General features: G+C 35.7%; 1 protein-coding gene across 2 annotated transcripts in view; it reads right to left on the bottom strand.

Annotated features, from left to right (window-relative positions):
• Positions 1-16,833, bottom strand: part of Stam (signal transducing adaptor molecule) — a 62,054-nt gene extending 45,221 nt beyond the window's left edge. Inside the window, exon 1 of one of the 2 annotated variants that reach the window (XM_005325800.5) lies at positions 16,597-16,833. In XM_005325800.5, coding sequence (XP_005325857.1) covers positions 16,597-16,636 — 40 coding nt within the window. In that variant the 5' untranslated portion in view covers positions 16,637-16,833. The remainder of the gene's footprint in view (positions 1-16,596) is intronic. The other variant, XM_078023352.1, reaches the window with a different exon arrangement.
• Between the last annotated feature and the right edge of the window lie 7,625 nt (positions 16,834-24,458).

Genomic DNA, 24,458 nt, shown 5'->3' on the forward strand with positions numbered 1-24,458 from the left:
TCAAAAATTATACAAATGAAATAAAGGCTGTCTTTGATGGACTCACTAGTAGACTACAACCTGAGTTTGGTCTGTAAATAGTAATTTCCAAAACTGAAAACTAAAACCAAAAAGACTGGGGGCGGGGGGGGGGGGGGTAGGGGGACAGAATATCTAAGAACAAAAACGGGAACACCAGAAGGAGAAAAAAAGAACAGATTTCTCCCAAATGTCAGACATCAAAAAGACCCTGGAGGCTCTGGAAATACTAAGCAAAATAAATGTCAAGAAAACTACACATGGGCACATTCCAACTGCAGAAAAATCAAAGATTTAAAAAAAAAAAAATCTTGCGGAGGCCAGTGGGGAAAAATGCCTTATGACAGTAAAACAAATACACCTGACTTTTCAGAAATCACCAAGCAAGACAAAGAGTAACATAAAAATTTAAAGTGTTTAGAGAAAATAACTGCCAACCTAGAATCCTGTACTCTAAAATTTTCTTTAAAAGTGAAAGAAATAGTTTCTCAAATACTGAAGTAATATGTTACCAACACTTGTCTTACAAGAGTATGTTTTTTTTTTTTGCAGAGATGGAAAATAGGTCATAAACTTGAATTTACCTCAAGAAAGAAATAGCATTGGAGATATGAAATATCTGAAAGTAAAAAAATTTTTCTTATTCTCAATTGTTCTGACATAAATTTATTTAAAATAGCAGGAATGTATTCCTTATGTACCTGTGTATAAGTATAAATATATATATATATATACACATATACATCTCCTTAAGTATGATTATAGATATGTAAAATAAATGACAGCAATGTTACAAGGAATGGTAGAGAGAAAACAGTGGTATTTTTCATAAGGCACTTGCTCTACCCATGAAGTTATACCATGTTATTTGAAAATAAAACTGGATTCGTTGTAAATGTACATTTCACCCTCTACAGCAACCACTGAAAGTCTAGAAAGTATAACTATGCCAAGAAAAGAGATAAGATGTAATCACAAAACACAATTAAAACTATAGAAGGTGCCAGGCGCAGTGGTGCATGTAATCCCAGCCATTCAGGAGTCTGAGGCAAAAAGATTGCAAGTTCAAAGACAAGCTCAGCAACTCAGTGAGGCCCCAAGTAATTTGGCAAGATCATGTCTCTAAATAAAATACTGGGGATGTGGCTCAGTGGTTAAGTACCCCTGGAATCAATGACAGATACCAAAAAAAAAAAGAAAGGAAGGAAGAAAGGAAGGAAACTACAAAAAGAAAAAAAAAGTATGGAAAACAAAAGTAGAATCGAAGAACAAAGGCAACAAAAAGAAAATAGTAACAAACATGGTAAATAGTAATTCATCAATATTGATTGATGAATTAGGCTGGTCACTTTAAATGGTGTAAATACTACACCAAACAAAAGGCTATCAGAATAGATCAAAAAACAATACCCTATTATATTCTGTCTATAAGAAACTCACTTTATAAAGACATATATAAATTAAAAATAAAAGGATGGAGAAAGAGATACAGATGGTCCCTTACTAAAAAAAAGTTTAACTTACAATTTTTAAACTTTTGGTCACATTTAGTACTAACTGCAATTCAAATTTTTGTTTTTTATGGAGTTTACAACATGTCCATACAACTCTCTCTCATGATGCTAGGCAGCAGCAACAAGTATAAGCTCCCAGTCTTCCACACAATCACAAGGGTAAACAACTGATACTCAACAGTGTACTGTGCTTCTAACTATGATGTTCAGTAAGTTAGCTGAATTAAGTACATTTTTCATTGTTTTTATTGGTGCATTATAATTGTATACAATATTGGGCTTTCTGTGACATTTTCGTACATGCACATAACATACCTCCCCTCCACCTCTCGTTTTCCCTCCCCTCTTCTCTCTGGCTTGATCCCTTTCTTACTCTACTGGTCTCTCATTTTCATGAGGTCCTTTTTTATTCATTTTTCTCTCTAGCTTCCACATATGGAGAAAACATTTGACCCTTGACTTTCAGAGTCTGGCTTATTATTTAGCATCATATTCTCTAGTTCTATCCACTCACTAGAAAATGGCATGATTTTATTCTTCTTTATGACTGAATAAAACTCCATTGTTGGGGCTGGGGATGTGGCTCAGAGGTATAGCACTCGCCTCACAGGTGCGAGACACTGGGTTCGATCCTCAGCACCACATAAAAATAAGTAAGTGAAATAAAGGTATCATGTCCAACTACAACTAAAAATATAAAATAAAATAAATGTTAAAATAAACCTCCATTGTATGTATATACTACATTTTCCTTAATTACTTACTCATCTGTTAAATGACACTTAGGCTGGTCTAAAAACTTGTCTATTTTTCACTGTTATACATATCAATATTCATATAGCACTACAGTATGCTGTTACATACATTTTTGACATGATATTTCAACTTACAATGGGTCTATCTGGACACAACCCCATGTGAGCCGAGAAATGTGTATATATGGCAAGAAAACCAAAAAGTGAGAGTAGTTATTTTCAGACACAGAAGACTTCAGAACAAGGAAAGTTACCAAGGATAAAGAGGAGCACTACATAACAAGAGGCAATTTTCCAGAAAAACCTAATAATCCTTAATGTGTATATGCCTAACAACAGGCCATCAAAATATATGTGGTAAAAACTGACAGAACTGTAAGAAGAAACAGACAAGCCACTATTACAGCTGGAGCCTTCAATACCCCTCCAGGAGAAATGGACATATCAGGCAGGCAGAAACTCAGTAAGGACACAGTTAAACTCAATACCACCATCAATCAACAGGATATAATTGACAACTACAGACTACCCAATAACAGCAGAACTTGTACTTTCTTCAAGCTCACATGCAGCATTCACCAAGATAGACCATATTCTGAATCATAAAACACACCAAAACAAATTGAAAAGAGTAGAAATCACACCATGTCTGTTCACAGACCACAAAAAAGTCAAACTAGAAAATCAATAACAGAAAAACAGCTGGAAAACACCATAATACGCAGAAATAAATAACACACTTCTAAATAACACATATCAAAAAGTCTCAAGAAATTTTAAAATATTTTAAACTAAAGGAAAATGAAAACACAATTTATCAAAATCTATGGGATGCAATGAAAGCACTGCTTAGAAGAAACCTCACAGCATTCAATGCTATAATGTTAGAAAACAATAAATACCTAAAATCAATAATATAAGCTGTAATCTTGGAAAACTAGAAGATCAAATTAAATTCAAAATAACAGAAGGAAAAACAAACAAACAAACATGAGAACATAACCAATAAAGCTGAAAATAGGAGAGAAAAACAGAAAATAAATACAGTCCAAAACTGGTTATTTTAAAAGATCAATAAAAACCTCTAACTAGTCTAATTTAAAAAAAGAGAGGACATAAATTTATATGAGAAATGAAGGAAAAGGCAGCAATACAGACCCCATGGGCATAAAGATTGTAAACAAAGACATATTATGAACAACTCTATGCCCACAAATTTGATAATCTAGATGAAATGGACTAATACGTCTGAGGAAACAATCTGCCTAAACTGATAAAAATAAACAATCTGAATAGTTTTGTTATCTACTAAAGAAACTGAACAAAAAAAATGAATAACCTTCCAAAACAGAAAGCACCAAAGATGGTTTTACCAGTGAATTCTCCAAACATTTAAGGAATTCTTTACAATTTTTGTCAAAGATAAATACTTCCTAACTCATTCTATGAAGCCAGCATTACATTAATACCCATACCAGAAAACACTGCTAGAAAACTATACAGCATTATCTTTCATGAGTATGAATGCAAAAATTCTCAACAAAATATTAGCAAACTGAATCCAACAATATATAAAAAGAACCATACATCAAGACCAAATGAGATTTATCATAGCTATGTAAAACTGGTTCAACAGCTGGTTTAACCTTCCAGGAAAAGACTAGAACTGAATGCTCTAGCTCAGCCCAAAAGGAAAGACTTACAGATACTAAAAATATAATACTGAGGGCAGGGGAAGAAATTCCACAGTAAATGGCCCACAAAATAACCAATGTAGTTCAAAATCAAGAAGGCCTAACCACACAATCAGGGCTTCCAATGTGCTTTTCAAGTATTAACCATGGGCAGACAAGCAAAAATTATCAAGTAAAAAATATTCTAACATGAGAGATTAAGGAAAAGACGAAAGAAAGAAAGGGAGGGAGGCAAGAAAACAGAAAAAAAACAACAAAGCAATTTAGGAGAAATAAAATGCATGGGAGGCAAAACTTCATAAAAATACTACCTTTCAAGATTATAGATGCGCAGAAGACAACCAGTCTTTACTGGAGCACTATATCTCATCAGAGAACAGAGAGATTAAATCACCAATAACAAGACTCATTTTCCTTTTTAGCATTGGATTTTTTTTTTAGTTGTAGATAGATACAGTGCCTTAATTTTACTTATTTTTATATGTGCTGAGGTTCAAACCCAGTGCATCTGCATGCTAGGCAAGCACTCTACCATTGAGCTACAACACCAGCCCCAACAGACTCATTTTTTAACCTGAGATGGAGTAACCCATAACAAGATTCATATTTGTAATGGTTGGTCTTAATTCTGTGATAATAAAATTCCCACTTCTCTTCTCAATGCTCTGCTGCCTGCATCGCAAGAATACTCACTTCCCCGCCTGACCTACTAATAAGAGCTAGAGATAGGTCACAGCAAGTACAAAAGCAGAAAATAGAAAGTAGCCAATTCTGTCCAAATTCTTTGCAGGCTTGTAATACCTGATCTATGTCACATCCCTAAGAGTTACAGCATCATCTACCAATTGATCACTAACACTGAGAATTGTAATAATCATCTAGTAAGAAAGTAGTGGATGACAACCAATGAGTACTGATAACGTACGGGTACTTGCATACAGGATACCTATGCCTAGCTATCTATATTATCATTTGTCTATTGAATAACAAAATCATGAGACTGGGTACTTTACATTAAAAAGGTTTATTGAGCCCAAGTTTTTTTTTAGAATTTTTTAATATTTATTTTTCAGTTTTTGGTGGACACAACATCTTTGTTTGTATGTGGTGCTGAGGATCAAACCTGGGCCGCACGCATGCCAGGCGAGCGCACTACCGCTTGAGCCACATCCCCAGCCCCTAGCCCAAGTTTTGTAAGCTATGTCTTAAGATCAAGCAGCCGCATCATTTGAGCCCCTAAGGGTCTGGTAGCTAAGAGCATCACAATGGTGAGAGTACCTATAGAAGAGACCTTGGTACTGAAACAGGAAACCAGAGGGATTCAGAGGTCATGCTCATTCTTTTTCTAACAACACACTCTTGTAAGAAGGGTCCAATGGAAACTACATTAATCTCTTCCAAGGATGATGTGTCCAATGAACTAATTAGCTCCTACTAGACACCACCTCTACTGAGAACCAAGCTTCAAGCCCAAGAACCTTTCAAGGACATACTTAAACCCTTAGTAAGGTAACCAAAGCAGATGAATACATACAATGAATTGTTCGTGTAATTAAAAAAAAAATGGTCCAAAACATCTGTGATTTTGGCTTGGGGCTAAGAAAGCAATATCCCAAGATAAAAGTCTCATAAGCAGTTTCTCTTTCATTTCTTATCTCTCATCCCTTATTCCTCCATGAAGTAAGCCACAGAAACCAGAATTCCTACTTCTCAAAGGTAGGTCACAGAAAGGAGAACCCCTTTTCCCCATAGACAACTATAAAAACTAGAATTATTATGCTAATTTTCCCTTGACGTTCTGTCTAGGAGCCAGCCGTAAAATTAAAAACTTCATTCCAGAAGATTCTGGCCTCATATCCAGGAAGAAGAAATGCTACATCTCAGGGATCAAGAAAAACTTGAACAGATAAGCATTTGAGGGTTATCCCACACAATCTATTACCATTAGTTCCTCCTCTTTTTGTCCAACCACATTTCCACATGGCTGCCCATGCTTCATCAAACCTAAGCATAAAAATGTATAATTCACCCTGGGTCTGTGGATTTTAATTCTAAAGGCTCCCATGTCAGGTAAGACTGATAAAATAAATGTGTTATGCTTTTTTCTCATTCACTTGTCTTTTGTTACAATATAGAGAATAGATCACAACTTTCTTTATAGAAAAGAATCATTCCCCTTAATCCACTCCTACACTTAATTATTATAAAAATTATAAAACTTGAATACATATTCAATGAAAATGAGCTTCTAGAGAATGCCAGATCTTATCTGAAATGACTTATAATCTTAAAAAAGAAGAAAAAGAAACTCAGATAGCTTAAATATAAGATAGCAAAGGTGTCATAGAAGTTTAGAAAGCCCAAATCAAGTTGAAAAACAGGCAAAGAATCTGGGGGAAAAGAAAAAAAGAATTAGGAAAGGCTTTTGAATACTTTTAGAAACTAGGAGAAGAGAGTAATGAATTATTTTCTTTCTCTTTAAATAAAGAAAAGAAGCAAAGCTATAAAAAGAGGGGGAAAAGGTATAATTAAGAATATCTGGGGCTGGGATTGTGGCTCAGCAGTAGAGTGCTCGCCTAGCACAAGTGGGACCTGGGTTCAATTCTCAGCACCACATAAAAATAAAGGCATTGTGTTGTATCCATCTATACCTAAAAATACATAAATATTTTTTAAAAAGAATATCTATGTTGGCTGAAATATAGACTACTATGCTAAAAGTTGGGTTAATCAGGTACAACCATACTAAGACCTAAAATACTAGAAGAGTTATTTATTTTGATTCAGGAAACATCAGAGAGTCAAGGAAGAGTTTTGAACCAGGAAAAATTCCAATCAGATCTGGGCTTTTTGAACAACAACAACAACAAAATCAATCTACTGCTAATATATAAAACCGGTTTGTAAAAGGAAAAAGGAGAAACATAATGAGAAAATATTTCTGTCCAGGTAACTAAGTGGGTTATTTAGGATGCATATGTTAAAATGCTATTCAATTTTGTTGTGGCCAGAGAGTAAGCTAAGAGACTGTCTTAAATATACCTGTAATTGTTCAAGCATCCATATACATTATACATCTTTTGAAAATAAGAGCAAATTCTACTTTGAGTCATTTTTTGAAAATCCAGGCCCTCAGCCTACGAGCTAAACAAATGAAAAAGAGCCCAAAACACAAAGCTTGTAAGTTCCGGTAGCCCTTCCCTTTAAGATTTTCAAGCACTTTGAAGTCCAAGAAGATTCGAGTCGTCCTGAACAATATCCCTAAAGCTAACATTTACTAATCTTAGAAAAGAAAAATCAGTTATTACTTTGATCTGGTAGTGCATGTTAATAATTAATCCATCATTCTTACTGACTAGTAGCCAAGCCAAGTAAGCTTCTTTTTTTAAAATACTAAAATGAATTAAAGAAAAGAAACACATTTAAATTTTAAAACATACCATCTTATTTAACAACAGCTAAATGCATTAAAACTAAACTTATTACAAAGTTAATAGTTAACCAAAAATGACAGGCCTCTATTTGATCAAATATAAACTATGATCATAATTATGATCTTATAATTCCTAAATTAATGGTATATCTAGGAATGTGTAGTACAATCATTTCCAGATATACCAAACACCCATGATATCGAACACCCATGAACTACTTTCTTTACTTTCCTATACAGGGTCAGATCTGATTCAACATTATATACACAAATAAGAAATGCACTAATTTCAGAACTTCAAATTTTCATATCAGTTATTGATGTTGCGTCAAAAGCAACAAAATCATTAACACATTTCTTCTAGTTACAAAAGAACAAATATTTTTTAAGTCAGAAGAATATAAACTATTAGCAGTTCAGCATGGTTTTGTGAACAGCAACTGAAGTTAAACTTTTTACTTTCTAAGACAAAAACAGGATTTGGGGAAAAGGGAAAAGAGACAAAAATAACGCAAACTTGCCTCAAAAATTCAAAGCTTTATAATGATCTGATTTTATCCTCAGATCTTTATGGTCATACTCAAAAAAGAGGAAATAAAGAAATTTGCTTAGTAGTACTCAGAAAATCCTACATAAGAAACCCAACTAAATTTCAATAATTTTCTCAATGAATTGGAGAATTTTTTTTATGATAAGCAGATACTTCTGATTTTCTCAAAATTTATGACTGTCAAGCATTTGAGGAGGAAAGAAATGCTGGTAAGACAATTACTACAAAAGCTGCCAACGGACAATGAGTTGTGGTTCAGGGAAAAAGCTTGTGCTTAGTATGCATGAGGCTACAGATTTAATGCCCAGCATCCAAAAGAAGAAAAAAAAAACACATGGGGAGGGGAAAATACCCCAACACCCTAATTTGAACAAGTAAAGAAAAGAATATGTCAAGCAAGAGGATCTGTACCTGAAAAGAAATAGAAAGTAAGGCTGAAGAGTTAAAAAGAAGCCAAAAGTTAAGATGTCTTATATGTCACATTAAGAAGTTCAACTTAATTGAAGATTTTAGATTCGGATAAATATTTCACTCCGAGGAACCATATGACTACATTTGTGTTTTAAAAATATCATTATCAGCAACCTGGAAATGACCGGGGACAGACTAGAAGCAGAGAACAGTTAGAGACTACTGTAGTAATCTAAGAGAGCAGTGATATAAACCTGCCTAAGCAGTTACATAAATAGAACGATGAATTCAAGTACTATTAGGAACTTAAAGGACACAGATTACAGCAACACTGGAACTCTTGAGGGACATATTCATTTTGCCAGGCACATATTAGACAACATACATTTATTTTTTGGAATGTAGAGAATTATAACTATAGAAGTCAAGAAGGACTCCAAGGCCAAGGGCAGTGGCACAAGCCTGTAATCCCAGGGGCTCCTCAAGAGGCTGAGGCAGGAGGATCAAAAGTTCAAAGTCATCCTCAGCAAAAGCAAGACACTAAGCAACTCGGTGAGTCCCTGTCTCTAAATAAAATACAAAATAGGGCTGGGGATGTGGCTCAGTAGTCCAGTGCCCCTGAGTTCAGTTGCTGGTACCCTACTCCTCACCCCCAAAAAAGAAGGACTCCCAGGCTCTTGATCTCTGTGACTAAGTAAACAACTGATGTATGAGTCAGCAAAACAGAGGAAAAGAATTATTTAGAAAAAAAGTTTCTATATAAATTTTTTTCTTCTTTTTTGGTGGTGCTGGGGATTGAACCCAGGGCCTTGTGCATGTGAGGTAAGCACTCGATAATTATCAACTGAGCTATATCCCCAGCTCCTCAATATAGTTTTTTGACCATGCTGAATTTGTGGTATTTTCAACTCCAGGGAAGAGGCAGAATGTCAAGCGTATTTACAAATAATCCTCGCAGCAATTCCATGAGTAGATATATTTCATACCTATTTACAAAAGTGGTAAGTGAACTCAAGTACCTGTACCTGTTCAACTACCCATTTACCAACAGGTGCAAGTTAAGCCCAGAGCTACAGTCTTTTCATCAAAGCACATTTCAGAAGAAAACGTATCTGGCTGTGGTTTATGACACTGAATGGATTAAAAAATCTGTAGGATGTGAACTGGTCCCACGTAGTCTGACTAGGAATGCAAAATGCCCTATTATAAAAACAAAGACATGAGTGACTTAGCAGAGACAGGAATGATTCAAAGATGCCTCTTGGGCTTTAAGCCAAGACAACTAGAACATGGAATTACCAAAGAATGAATGAAGAACCAGACTGGGAAAGACAAGTTTGGTTTTCTGAAAGACTGCTATTTAGGTGATAGCAACAGACCAAATAAAAACAGAATACTGACAATCTAGAAAATATTAATAATTAATTATTGGATAAACTGAGTGCTTACTATGTAACAGGCATTGTCCCTAAGGTACTGGGGATAGAAAGGAAGAGTTCTCATCCTCATGGAGTTTATGTTCCATACAAGAAATGGTCAATAAATTAATTTAACATCAAGTAGATAAGTGCTATAATGAAAAATGAAGAAAAGAAGCAGTAAGGGTGTAAAGATGGATTTTTTTTTTTTTTTAAAGAAGATAACTAGAGGGGCTGGGGATGTGGCTCAAGTGGTAGCGCGCTCGCCTGGCATGCGTGCGGCCCAGGTTAAATCCTCAGCACCACATATAAACAAAGATGTTGTGTCCCCCGAAAACTAAAAAATAGAAAAAATTAAAATTCTAAAAAAAAAAAGTAGATAACTAGAAAAAAACCTCTCTTGGAAAGTGACTTTTTAAAAAATATTATTACAGTTGTCAATAGACCTTTATTTTATTTACTTATATGCAGTACTGAGAATCAAACCTAGGGCCTCACACATGCTAGGCACGAACTCTACCACTGAGCTAAAAACCCCAGCTCTACTCCCGAATGATAAAATGAACATCAAGACCTTAATATTTGGAGGCAAAGAAAATGGCATAAGACAGATAGCTATAGGGGCAGAAATGAACCTGTAGTGTTCAGATCCAAGAAACTTGGCTTGATAGGAAATCTGGATGTCATAACCACATCAGAGATCCAGAAAGGGGCCAGACTACAGACCATCATAAAGAATTTGCATTTCCCTTTTAAGTGGTATAGGTAGCTACTACAGAGTTTTAAGCAGGTAAGTAACACTATCTAAAGATCACACTGGACTTTGTAAATGAGAACTGATTATAGGGGACAAATGTGGTAACAAACGGTACCAGAAAGCTCTTGCTTTAGTATGAAAGAGATTATGATGACATGATAACAGTTCTGAAGTAGAAAGAAGTAATGAGATTCGGGATATATTTCTTAAGTACAGTCAGTTCTTACTGATAGAATGGATGTGGAGTGTGAAAGAAAAAGAATCAATGATAAACCTTAGATATTAAATCTCAGTAGTAGGAAATAATAAGGGTATCATCTACTAAGATGGACAATGGTGAAGGAATAAGAAGGTATTGGAGAATGAAATGAATTAAAATTTGTTCTTACTGATAGAATGGATGTGGAGTGTGAAAGAAAAAGAATCAATGATAAACCTTAGATATTAAATCTCAATAGTAGGAAATAATAAGGGTATCATCTACTAAGATGGGCAATGGTGAAGGAATAAGAAGGTATTGGAGAATGAAATGAATTAAAATTTTTGAAGCATATTTTAAGACTCCTAATAGAATCCAAGTGGAGAGGTTGAATATATGGGTATCTAAGTCTGGAACTCAGGCTGAGGCTAAGTACAAAAATTTAAGTATGATGAATATACATGGTATTTAAAGGTAAGAAATTAGTTCTATGTATCCACGAGCCTTAGATAGATCTTTCCATCTTCTAAGGTCTTCTTTAATTTCTTTCTTTAGCATTCTATAGTTTTTGTTGTAGAAGTCTTTCACCTCTTTTGTTAGGTTAATTCCCAAGTATTTTATTTTTTTGAGGAAATTGTAAATGGAGTAGTTTTCTTTATTTCTCTTTCAGAGGATTTGTCATTGATATACAGAAATGCCTTTGATCTATAGGTGTTGATTTTGTATACTGTTACTTTGCAGAATTCATTTACTAGTTCTAGAAGTTTTCTGGTGGAATTTTTTGGATCTCCTAAGTATAGAATCATATTGTCAGCAAATAGTGCTAATATGAGTTTTCTTTTCCTATCCGTATCCCTTTAATTTCTTTCATCTAATTGCTCTTGCCAGTGTTTCAAGAACTATGTTAAATAGAAGTGGTGAAAGAGGGCATCCCTATCTTGTTCCAGCTTTTACAATGTTGAGATATGGTCCTATTATCCCTAGTTTTTTCAAGTGTTTTGAACTGAAGGGGTGCTGTATTTTCTCAAATGCTTTTTCTGAACCTACTAAGATGATCATATGGTTCTTATGTTTCAGTCTAAATGACCATACTACCAATAGCATTATACAGACTTAATGCAATTCCAATCAAAATCTCAATGACATTCCTCATAGAAATAGAAAACAAGTCATGAAATTCATCTGGAAAAATAAGAGACCAAGAATAGCTAAAGCAATTCTTAGCAAAAAGAGTAAAGCAGGTGGCATTACTATAACAGACCTTAAGCTACACTACAGAGCAATAGTAAAAAACATGGTATTGGCACCAAAATAGACTGGTAGACCAATGGTACAAACTAGAGGAAACAGAGACTAACCTACATAATTACAGTTATCTTATATTAGACAAAGGCACCAAAAACATACATTGGAGAAAAGACAGCCTCTTCAACAAATGGTGCTGGAAAAACTGGAAATCCATATGCAACAAAATGAAATTATACCCCTATCTCTCACCATGTACAAAACTCAACTCAAAATAGATCATGGACCTAGGAATTAAACCAGAGACCCTGCATCTAATAGAAAAAAAAGAAGGCCCAAATGTCCATCATATCAGATTAGGCCCCTACTTCCTTAATAAGACTCCTATAGCATAAGAATTAAGATCAATAATTAATAAATGGGATGGATTCAAACTAAAAAGCTTCTTTTCAGCAAAAGAAACAATCTGTGAGGTGAATAGAGAACCTACAGCTTGGGAATAAATTTCTACCACTTGCACATCAGATAGAGCACTAATCTTTAGGATGTATAAAGAACTCAAAAAGCTAAACAACAAAAAGCTAAACTCCAAATAACCCAATTAATAAATGGGCCAAGGAACTGAACAGACACTTCTCAGAAGAGGATATACAATCAATCAACAAATATATGAAAAAATGTTCAACATCTCTAGCAATTAGAGAAATGCAAACTACTCTAAGATTTCATCTCACTCCTGTCAGAATGGCAGCTATTAAGAATACAAACAACAATAAGCATTGGTGAGGATATGGGGAAAAAGGCACACTCATACACTGCTAGTGGGAGTGCAAACTGTGCAGCCAATATGGTAAGCAGTATGGGGATTCCTTGGAAAACAGGGAATGGAACCACCTTTTGACTCAGCAATCCCACTCCTCAGTTTATACCCAAAGACTTAAAAACAGCATACTATAGAGATACAGCCACATTAATGTTTACTGCAGAACAATTCACAATAGATAAACTGTGGAACAACCTAAATGGACTTCAGTAGATGAATGAATAAAGAAAATGTGATATGTATACAGAATGGAATATTACTCAGCAATAAATGAGAATAAAATCATGGCATTTGCAGGTAAATGGATGAAGTTAGAGAAGATAATGCTAACTGAAGTTATCCAATCTCCAAATGCCAAATGTTTTCTCTGATATAAGGAGGCTGATTCATAGTTGGGTTAGGAGGGGAAGCAAGGGAAGAAGAACTCTAGATAGGGCAAAGGGGTGGGAGGGGAAGGAAAGGGGCAAGAGGTAGGAAAGATGGTGGAATGAGATGGACATCATTACCCTAAGTACATGTATGAAGACACGAATGGTGTGAATATACTTTGTATACAACCAGAGATATGAAAAATTGTGCTCTATATATGTAATATGAACTGTAATGCATTCTGCTGTCATAAACAACAAACTAGAATAACAAAAAAAATTTTAAAAAGCTAAGAGATTAGTTTTTATTATATTCTTACTTTATAAATAAAAAGCATAGAAATTTTTCTACTGGCTTTACAACTACTAACAACTCTCTAAACAGTCCTCTATATTAAAGAACTATTTTATCCCTACATTTGACATTAAAGATAAGAAAATAGAACAGAATATCTGACCAACTGACCCAAAGTCACACTGTTGTTAAGCAGCAAGCCTGAGATCTGAATAAAAACAGTGGCACTCCACGGAGACTGAAATCTTAACACTAAGTTAAGCTGTCCCCTAAGACATTAAGAGAAAAAAATGTCAAAGAAAAAGAGACGTTGGGCAGTCAACATTTGGATAATGAGAAAAGAAGAAAAAAAGGTTAAAAAGGAGCTAAGCAGAAAAAAAGAAAGGTTGATGTCCTGAAAAACCATGAATAAAGTAAATCTAAGAGAAATATTTAAGAGATCACCAAAGAAAAGGACAAGGAACAGACCACTGGATTTGGCAAGATGGAAGTCAGTAGTGACTTTGAAATAAAAACTTGATGGAGCAAGTTATTTTTTTAATTCAAGAGTTGAATCTAGAAGAAATGAATTGTCCAGAATGAATTTCATTTATTCAGTAAATATATACTGAATGTTTATTAGCACTAGACCCTGGTCTACATGCTTGGGGTATAGTAGTGAAAAAATGAAACAAAAATCCTAGCATTAAAGGAGTTCTATATTATATATAAGATTGACAGTTTCAGTGTGTGAATAAAACTGAACACAATTTTGAAGTGCAAATGCATGTAATTGTTAAGTGATTAATAATATCATATCATATCATATTAATAATCATATCAAGTAGTACTTTAATATAGCTGAAACACTGATGGACAAGGTAAGAAGAAATACTGTTAAAAAGCATTCTACATACTACATTCTATATGCTACTAATGAAAAATTAAACAAGGAACTCTATAGGACTCTGTTCAAGGATAATTAAACTGGTAATCTCTGAGAGGTCTTCTTAGATAAACCTTTCACAATATTTCAAAACATATGAGAAAAAATTGATCTAAACGCCAAAACCTAACAAAATTTTTAAAAGTAGCTTTTCTAGAATAAAACAATGTGTCTACATTCAAGAAGCTTATTGTCTAGAAGTCTTGTGAGAACCGCAACATTCTCAACTCAACAAAGATTAAACACCTACTATTTAGCACCACCAAAATAATTACAGAACAAAATACAGGATACAACTACCTCAATACTACTCAATAATTTTGTAAAGAAAAAATGCTAAAATAATTTGCAGGATTTTGGAAAAAGGTGGAAACTACAATAGACTATATAGTAGATGTTCTCAATGGAGAACTATTCTGACACCCCAGGGGGCATTTAATCATGCTTTAAGACTTTTTAAAACATTACTGGCAGTGGAATGCCACTGGCATCTCATGAGTAAAGACCACAAATGTATTGTATAGACTTTCATAAAGATATTTACTCTAAACTATCTATATGTTGCTACTAAGAAACCCTAAGCTATATTTATCAGGAAATAATTCAGGCTGGATTCTAAATTGGACTATAAAAGGAAGATACACAGAAAGACAGGAGAAATTATAGAAACAAAAGCATAAGGGCAAGAAGGAACCTGTGTTTGAACTGGGTGGTGCAGGTGTAAGGAACAGGTTTGACATTAAGAAGTTTGTCTGAATCCAAGGCAAACCTGTTCAAAACATCAGCAGGAGTATGCAAGAGGCCCTGAGTTCAATATACACCACAACAAAGACAAACAATGTGAATGGGACAGAAAGGTGATTGGTTAGTTGATAGTTACATCAAATGAAACCATTAAAACTAGATAAAGGTGCTGAAAACAGGAAAGGCTAGTGTTTTATTTTAAGCATTTGTTCTACAGATTGATACAATACTTTATATAAAATTGCTTACACTGTGGTAGGCTCTCTAAATATACTATTTCATTTAATCACAGAACAGAAATATGTGTTTTTGCTTCTTTAAAGGTAAGGACACTGGAAATCAATTTAACTTTATTACTTCACTGTGAGCTAGGAACAGGCAGAGATAGGACGGAACTCTTTTCTAGTTTTAACTCAAATTTCCAAGCATCAGTGACATGTTGTAAGAGTCCCCAAAAAAATTCAAAACTCACCTTTCATAATTAAAATATACACAGATGTATAAAGTAACTCTATAAGGTTTCCCTTGTATTTCTTTACTATAATAATTGTTAAATTCTGCCTTATAGGACTTGGATATGGTACTTGGCTTGCTTTCCTTAGCACTTGTGTGCCAAGGTAGTTTCTTAGTGCATCCAACTAACGCCAAAATTCTCTTCCCAGAAATCCAAATCCCGCAATTATTACCTTTAAACCAGAAAAAAAAACGGGGGGGGGGCTTACTTGTTGAATTGGTATGATGCACAACTAATACCAATGATTCCGAAAACACACAAATTTAACATTACAGATGCCTTCCCAGATTCAAAGTCTTCTTTCATGCTTCTTACAATGCAGAGACCCAATCTAAGAAAGGCAACCCAAAAGACTCAGGCCCTCAATTAAGTTTCAGTTGTTGCCAAGTATTTCATCCTCATGTTTCCCAACATTTTGGGGTCTACCCTCAACCAGAGCTTTCTCCTGCAGTGACCTAAGTTAGGAAAGAGATTTTTAAAACCTGAGGAACCTTAACTAAAACACGCTCTCGTAGTTTCAGATACTTAACATTTTGCCAGAGTAACACTGCTGCTGTAGGACTTACAGCTCTACCCTAACCGATATATATGCCTCCGTCCTAGTTCTTCCAGTAGCAAAGTCCCAGCACCAGATGCTACACCAGCTGCTCCTCTGAGGCCTTTTACACCAACCCCTTCAGCAGTTCCTCCGAAACCCAGTCCTAGCTCAAGGCCCATCTCAGAGGTTCTGAATCCCATTTCTTTCAAATAGAATGCGCCAAGCCCTCAACCTTCTTTCATTTCTTAAAAAGAGCCTCAGGAATGGGGAAGAGCGTGGTCACGGCCCTGGGGTCCAGAATGGACGCAGACAGAGGAGGCTCCTAGTCCGGTGGAAAACGAACAGGGAGCAGTTAAAAAAAAAAAAAAAAAAAAAAAAAAAAAAAAAACACTTACCAACATCCTGGTCAAAGGGATTGGTGGCAAAGAGAGGCATCTCTACTGCCTACCGAAGTGCCCGCGGAGACTCCCCCTAGACAGCACGGGAGTCACGGTGCGACGTGGGATGGAGCAAAGACAGCAAGAACCTGATTCTACAGGGTCCAAGACAGCTCCTCCTTTCCTCCACCCCCAGGAACCGCGGCAGCAGCAGCAGCAGCAGCAGCGGCGGCGGCAACAGCACAGAAGCTGCGCAGGCCCCCGCGCGGAGCATCTCGGGAATCTAGGCGACCTCGGTGCTACCTGCCCAAAACATTCCCCGCAAGCACAGTTCCACCCAGGGAGTTCCCCTCTGGCTGCCTTCTCTTTTGATTATAGACATGTGAAAGTATGATTGGTGGATGCTTTTTCTATATTTCCCTGGATCAGGAGTCTCCGGAGGACAGGGTCCTCCAGGCGCGCCGAAGTCGACTAATGACCCACGAGTGAATCACAGACTAAGGAGAAAGAAAGAGGGTCGGATTTAGGGCGAGTGAATTCCTTTTCTTTTCTGTTCCTTCGGTTGTTGGTCTTACCGCTGCAGTATCTCCGAGCGGGAATGGACATTCCTTTGGGTCGCCCTTTAAGTAAAAAAGCTGTGAGTTCAGTTTGCTATATGAGGTGACAAGAAACTTGCTTGGATGAAGTCATGTGAGCTGAAGGAATTGGCTCCAGTCCCTAAAGAGGGGAGTGTCAGGGCACGCAGCTGCCTCGGGGAGGCTTAGGTAACGCTGGCTCTTTCCCTGGAGTCCCTGCAAGCCCCGCTGTGAAAGCTTTTGTTGTAAGGCGTGGGCACCTCGCGACTCACGGTGCAGTCATTAAGCAGCTGTGATGATTAGAAGATGAGTCTTCCGCTGCCCAAGATAGCCGCCCTGAGCTGAGCAAAAAAGGAACTCGGAAAAATTGAGCTAGAAATGGATTACCAATTCCTGGCAACCAAAATGTTGGTTTAATCATTTTATTTGTAAGTGTATGAGGGAATGAAATTTTATCCTGTACGTCGCGTAGAAGTTTTAAGGCATCTCCTAGAGATTTCGCGTCCCATTTGGAACTTCACTAAGCTCATCCTGCACGTAAATTGAAATTATGTAAATTATACCCGAATTTCAACACTTCGTAATGTAGCATGGAAACAACTACTGACATGTTAGCACTAGGAATAATATCACAGTATACAGACTGTGCTTACAAAACTCCATTTACTATGAAGTCCCACTTCAGAAAGTGAAAAATGAAAAATTAGAGTAGCAGATAAAGATAAGAGAATCAGATGTGAGGGAACTGTGTATTCACATATTGTTGATTGAAGTGTACATTAACAATTTTCCTCAGGGAAATATTTGAATGTGTGTAAGGTTTTGAAAATGCAAATAACCTTGGACCCAGCAATTCTATTTTTTTTTTTAGATTTTCCTAAAGATGTTCTTCTGAAAGAATTAAAATACATATGCATGGCAACATAGCTTATAATATCAAAACCTTGTTAACTACTAAAATGTCCAACATTAAGAGATTGGCCAAATTACTTCCATCTCTTGGTGTCTCAGTTTCCTGATCTGTAAGAAGCAGAAATAATTAAGGGTTGTGGGGATCAAGTGGATGAATACAAGAAAGACCCTTATAATAACACCTGGCATATAGTAAGCAATAAATAAGTGCACACAATCAAAATTAGTATTGGTTAAGTTCCAGCACCTGTGATGTAAAAACTATATAGACATTTAAGATGATATTATACATCTGTATTTACATAAATATCGAAGTATTTAAGTTTTTAAAAGGTAGCAAAACCAGTAAAATGACAAATACCTACAATTTTAAAAATCGGGAAGGAAATATTCAAGAAGACTGATCTGATTATTTTGGAATGGTAAGATTCTGGATTATATTCTTGTTCTTTATACATTTTATATTTTCCAAATATTTTAATGGATATTAACATATCCCGTTGTTTTTCTTTCAAAGCAAAAAAATGGGATATGTTAATATCACCAGGCTCTTAATAGTTTGAAGGGCCAATATGAAAAATTTGCTTATGCTTTCTTATGACAAGAATTTTTTCCAAAATGCCACTATTAATAGAAGAAATAGACCATTGTTTCTCAAAACCTGCTATTACTAGCTTTAGGGAATCAAATGACAACAACTTCTCCACCTCAAGTTACAGAGCAGTATCATGGATTGTTATCATAATTGCCCTGTAGCAGGGTCCAATATTTATGAAAATGTATTTGAACATGCTCTATGTTTCAGAAATGAGACTGAATTGTTTTGTTACCAGTAGTAAGCCAGTAAACAAATTGTTCAAGCCTTAATTATCAATAGTTGAACATTGGGAATTACATTAGCAGTGAGAACATTATCCATGAATTTTGATCTAGAATAGTGACTTTAGCTCCTGAGCGTCTTTATGATTAATATGCTTAAAAATAAACATTTTAAAAATAAAATAGATAATACTGTTATGTTTAACTTACAATTCACATATAAAAAGCAGAATGGGCTTGTATGTTGAGATTAACATCCTTTATTCCTTTAAAATATTGAAAACATAAGTTTCACTTTTAGTATTTCATTTTGAAAATTCTATATTAAAAGCAGTGATACTGACATTAAAAAATCTATAATTAAAAAGTTCAGGAAAAGAAATATCTTAGGAAAGTTAGCAGTTAAATTATCCCAACTGAGTAAAATGATTACTATTTCTCCAACTCAGCCCTTCCTTTCTAAGCTTATTGTCACTACTTTTGTTCCCACTCTCACCATTTCTCAGGGAATTAAGTAGAATCTCCCCTTGTCCACAGGATCTGTGGTTAATCTTGGTCCGAAAATATGAAGTGGTAATTGTTAACAAATGAGCAAGTTTTAAACTGCATACCATTCTGAATAACATGATGAAATCTGGCAGCATTCTGTTCATTATAGCCCAGGACATGAGTATTGACCAGTATATCCATGCTGTATATACTACTGCCCATTAGTAACTTAGTAGCCATTTAGTTATATTTAGGTTGACTATATTCACGTGATTTTTTATTATTGTATATTATGATTGCCCTCTTTATTAGTTATTATTAATTTCTTATTGTGCCTTATTTATAAACTAAACATTATCCTAGGTATGTATGTGTAGGAAAAAACAGTATATATAGGGTTGAGTATATCCAGTTTGAGGCATCCACTAAAGGTCTTGGAACATGTCCACTGTGAGTAAAGATTGTAATACTGTATTATATTTATCTCCTAATATATTTTTTACTTTCCTACTGCTATGGAATGAATTATATCCCCCAAATTCCTATGTCAAATCCCTAACCCCAGTGTAATGTTATTTGAAGATAAGGCCTTTGGGAACTCATTTGTTTTAAATGAAGTCATGAGACTTGGGCCCTTGTAAGTTTTCTTATAAGAGACACCAAATTGCTTGCCCTTTCTCCCTTTCTGCATGTGAGGATATAATATAAAAGCAGCTGTCTGCAAGCAAGGATGAGTTCTCAGTGGAGCCCAACCATGCTGACACCCTGATTTCAGTTTCCCAACCTTCATAAATGTGAGAAAATTAATTTGTTTTATCACTCACTTGGTGGTACTTTGTTATGGTAGCTCATGATGACTAATACACCAACCTGTCTTCAAACCAAGCTCTACTAACAGAAAGATTTTTCTAACCTACAATGACTGTGTTATTCCCTTAAAATTCTTATACAGTTCTTCAGTCACTCAGTCATTGAGTAACTAACTGTTCATTAATAAACTCCTTATGTTTGTCAAGTACCATTCTAGATGCTGGAAATATCATAGGGATATAAGCTTTGTGTAACTTAGCCTCTTTTAGGGGTCTTTTGGGAAGACAGTCATTAAATAATTAGATTACTGCCTAATTACAAATATGCAGTCTCCTGTCCCCATATTAACCACCCTTTACTATTACATCCTTATGAACTGATCCCCTAGAATTTCATCTCTTTAGTTTCTCCACATACTCTCAAGTATTTCTGAACTACCAGCAGCAGTCCAGGCACTTTCCATGACTTCAAAACAAGCAACTTTCTGTTTTATCTGCTCTTATTCTATTGGATAGATCTAGATCTTTTCTAAATTCCACTTAGTCTTCACTTCCCAAAAGCATTTCCTAACTCATTACCTGACCAGTAACAGGCATATAATAAATATTTGTTAATTAATTGGTTGATTGGCCCCCTCTATCACAACACTTAATGGTTTGTTGTTTGGTCCAGGTATTGATTATTACATTAAAAACCAACCCAAATTTAGCATCTTAGAGGGGAAAGGGTAATTTCTTTTACTTACAAATCAGAAATGTGGTTAGACCTCAGCAGGGACAGCTTGCCTCCCTTCCACGCAATGTCAGCAGGGTTGGCTGAAAGGCTTAGATGACTCTACAATTAGGGCAGCAGTATTTGAAAATTTGCACAGTTATATGTCTGGCAATTGATACTGACAATTAGCAAGATTATTAAAGCTATCAGAACAACTACATGTGTTTTAGTCAGCTTTTTTTTGCTGCTGTGTTCAAAAGACCTACCAAGAATGACTTTAGAAAAAGAAAATTATATTTAGCCTTCATGGTTTCAGAGGTCTCAGTCCATAGACTGCCAATTTCATTGCGCTGTGCCGGAGGTGAGGCAGAACATCATGGTAGAAGCATTCAGAGGAGGAAAGCAGCTTAAGACATGACCACTAGGAATCAGAGAGAAAGCTCCACTCACCCAAGATAAAATATAAACCTCAAAGGCACGCTCCTGTGACCCACCTCCTCCAGCCATATCCTACCTGCCTATAATTACCACTCAGTTGATCCCTATCCATGGATTAATCCACTGATTAGGTTAAAACTCTCATAAGATAATCATTTCACGTCAGACATTCTTGCATTATCTCACACAAGAGCTTTGGGAGGACCGCTGATATCTAAACTATAACAATATGCCCCCCCATGTATTTTTTTGGCTCCTTGTATCACACAGATTTAAATCTGAGTAAACCAAAGACAAGAAGAAGAAATTACCAATTTCTTCATATCTGGGCTAGGAAATGGATACACCACCATTTCAGTTATAGTCTATTGGATGGGCAGTCACAGCATCTACACTCAATGGAAGAGGAAATAAAATTCATGTCAGAAGAAGGAGTGTGAAACAACTTGGGGAGCCATGTTTAAATGCTACAACTATATTATAACTTTTATTTTATTTACATAGGCATTAGTTTTGGGGTCACTTATCTATAGGCTCTTCACAGTAGGTGTTCCATAAATTGTTGTTAAATGCAGTCAATAAAAAATATTTATTAAAATGGCATACTTCCATTACTGGCCATAAGGAGGTGATAGGATTAGGACTTACCTTTTCACCATACACAAACAGAACAGTGGACAAAAATACATGGTACAATTTATTTCAAATGTAAGATAACAGACATCCCTGGAGTGTGGTCCTGAGGAGAAAGGAAACATATGCAGTAAACCTATGATTGCCAATAGTTTTCTGCCCAGAATAAGTTTCTGGACTGAAGCATGGGGAGGGGGAAGCCACCCACCCCCAAAAAGTCCCCCAAAAGGCTTATTGTATTGAACAGATAAAAATCAGAGTTTGGGAAGACCAAGAAACTAGAAGTTGAAGGAGGAAATATTAGGAAAGTGCTATGCAGAGAACTCCACATATCTGCACAGAAATCTCAAGACTTTGGCTGACTGCTAATCTAGTCAGGATACACAAGCCCCACCAAGTATAGGGAAAGAACAATCAACAGGGAACAAAACCCTGAACATTCCCAAACTTCATACTAATCTGGGAGTCCTTTCAATTCTCAGAGCCAGAAGGAAGAGAACTATATGAATACAATGTTAAATAAGTACCCCAAAAGGGCAATGTTTTGGTAGTGATGAATAGCCTGAGAAAGATTAGTTCTCAAAGAACATAAAAAGTAACTCTTGAAAAGATTACACTAGGCAACACATATGTTAAAGGCAAAACAAGGTTTGAAACTCTTAAAGGAATTCCCTCTCTCATGTTAGTCAGCTTTCTTTACTATAACAAATTCCTGAGATAATCCACTTACATAGAGTAATGGTTTACTGTGGCTCAAATTTAGAGGATTCAGTCCATGATGGGTTAGCCCTGCTGCCTTGGGTAAGAAGCATGGCAGAAGCATGTAGGAGAGCACAAACCACTCACCCCATGACCAGGGAACAAAAGATTGGGTCCCACTATCCCATTCAGGGCACAAACCCAATGACCAAAAGACCTCCCAGTAAGTTGCTCCTCTTAAGGTTTTCACCCTCCACCCCCAAGCAGTGCCACTGGTGAAGACCAGACTTTTAACACACGGACCTCTGGAAGGACAATTGAGATCCAAATTTTTGCAACCCCCAGAAGAAATATAGCATTTGAAAAATGTAAATCTACAGTGGCCAGACTCCAATTAAAAAAAAAAGAAAAACAACTTGATACTGACAGGGTCGGGAGAATGTGGCCAAAAACCTACACAATGAGAGGTGTTCAAACAAACTTATCCAGCTGAAAGGAATAGGCTATCACTTGGAAATTTGAATTCACACAAACAAATGAAAATAAAGCAGTTGATACATAGAAACAAACCCTGAGGTTAAAGTGATAATTCAACTAACATAGAATGATTCAATTATTATAACTGATAATGCTTAAGAATTTACAGAAAGATAAATATAAAGAGGAGAGAAATAAAAGACACCAGAAAGAAGCAAATAGAAATTCTAGAAGTGAAAAATACAATATTTAAGATTACATCTAAAATAGCCAGAATTAACAGATTAGGCACTACTGTAGAAAAGTGAATTTGAAGCTGGACATGGTGGCACACACCTGTAATTGCAGAGACTTGGGGGGGGGGGCTGAGACAGGAGTATTGCAAGTTTCAGACCAGCATCAGCAACTTAGTGAGGCTCTAAGCAACTTAGTAAGACCCTAACTCAAAATAAAAAACAACAAGGGCTGAGGATGTGGCTCAGTGGTTAAGTGCCCCTGGGTTAAACCTCCAGTACCAAAAAACAAAATGAATCTGAAGATACAAGAATAGAAAGTACATAAATTGAAACACATAGAAAACTGAATTACTTTTACAGGAACTCAATGATCTGTAGGAAAATATAAGCAGTGTAGCATGTGTGTAGTTAGGAAACAAAAAATGGGAGAGAAATGGTTTAGAATATCTTGACCAAATTTTTTCAAATTTAATAAAACTATATCCCATAGATTTGAGAAAGTAGGTAAACCCCAACTATAATCAACAACAATGAAAATGATACCAAAGCATAACATGAAAAAATTACTGAAAATCAGTGATAAAGATGAAAAAAAGACATCTTTTTAATTTTTTAATTTATTCTTTTTAGTTATACATGACAGTAGAATATATTTTGACATATCATACATACATGGAAACATGGACATATGTGTACATGATGTGGAGATATAATGGTCATTTATTCATATATGAACATAGGAAAATTATGTCTGATTCATTCTACTACTGTTCTTTCCATTCTCATTCTCCCTCCCCTTCCTTCCACTGCCCCCTGTCCAATTGGGTGAACCTTCACCTCTCCATCCCCACACCCTCGCCATTGTGAGTCAGCATTCACATATGGGATTGAACAGAGAGATCATTCAACCTTTGGTTTTAAGGGATTGGCTTATTTTACTTAGCATGACAGTCTCCAGTTCCATCAAATGCCATAAATACCAAGTGGCAAATGCCATAATTTCATTCTTCTTTACAGCTGAATAATATTCCATTGTGTATATGTATCGCCTTTTCTTTGTCCATTCATCTGTGGAAGG

The sequence above is a fragment of the Ictidomys tridecemlineatus genome, chromosome 10 (assembly GCF_052094955.1).
Source record: "Ictidomys tridecemlineatus isolate mIctTri1 chromosome 10, mIctTri1.hap1, whole genome shotgun sequence".
Taxonomy (NCBI): Eukaryota; Metazoa; Chordata; class Mammalia; order Rodentia; family Sciuridae; genus Ictidomys; species Ictidomys tridecemlineatus.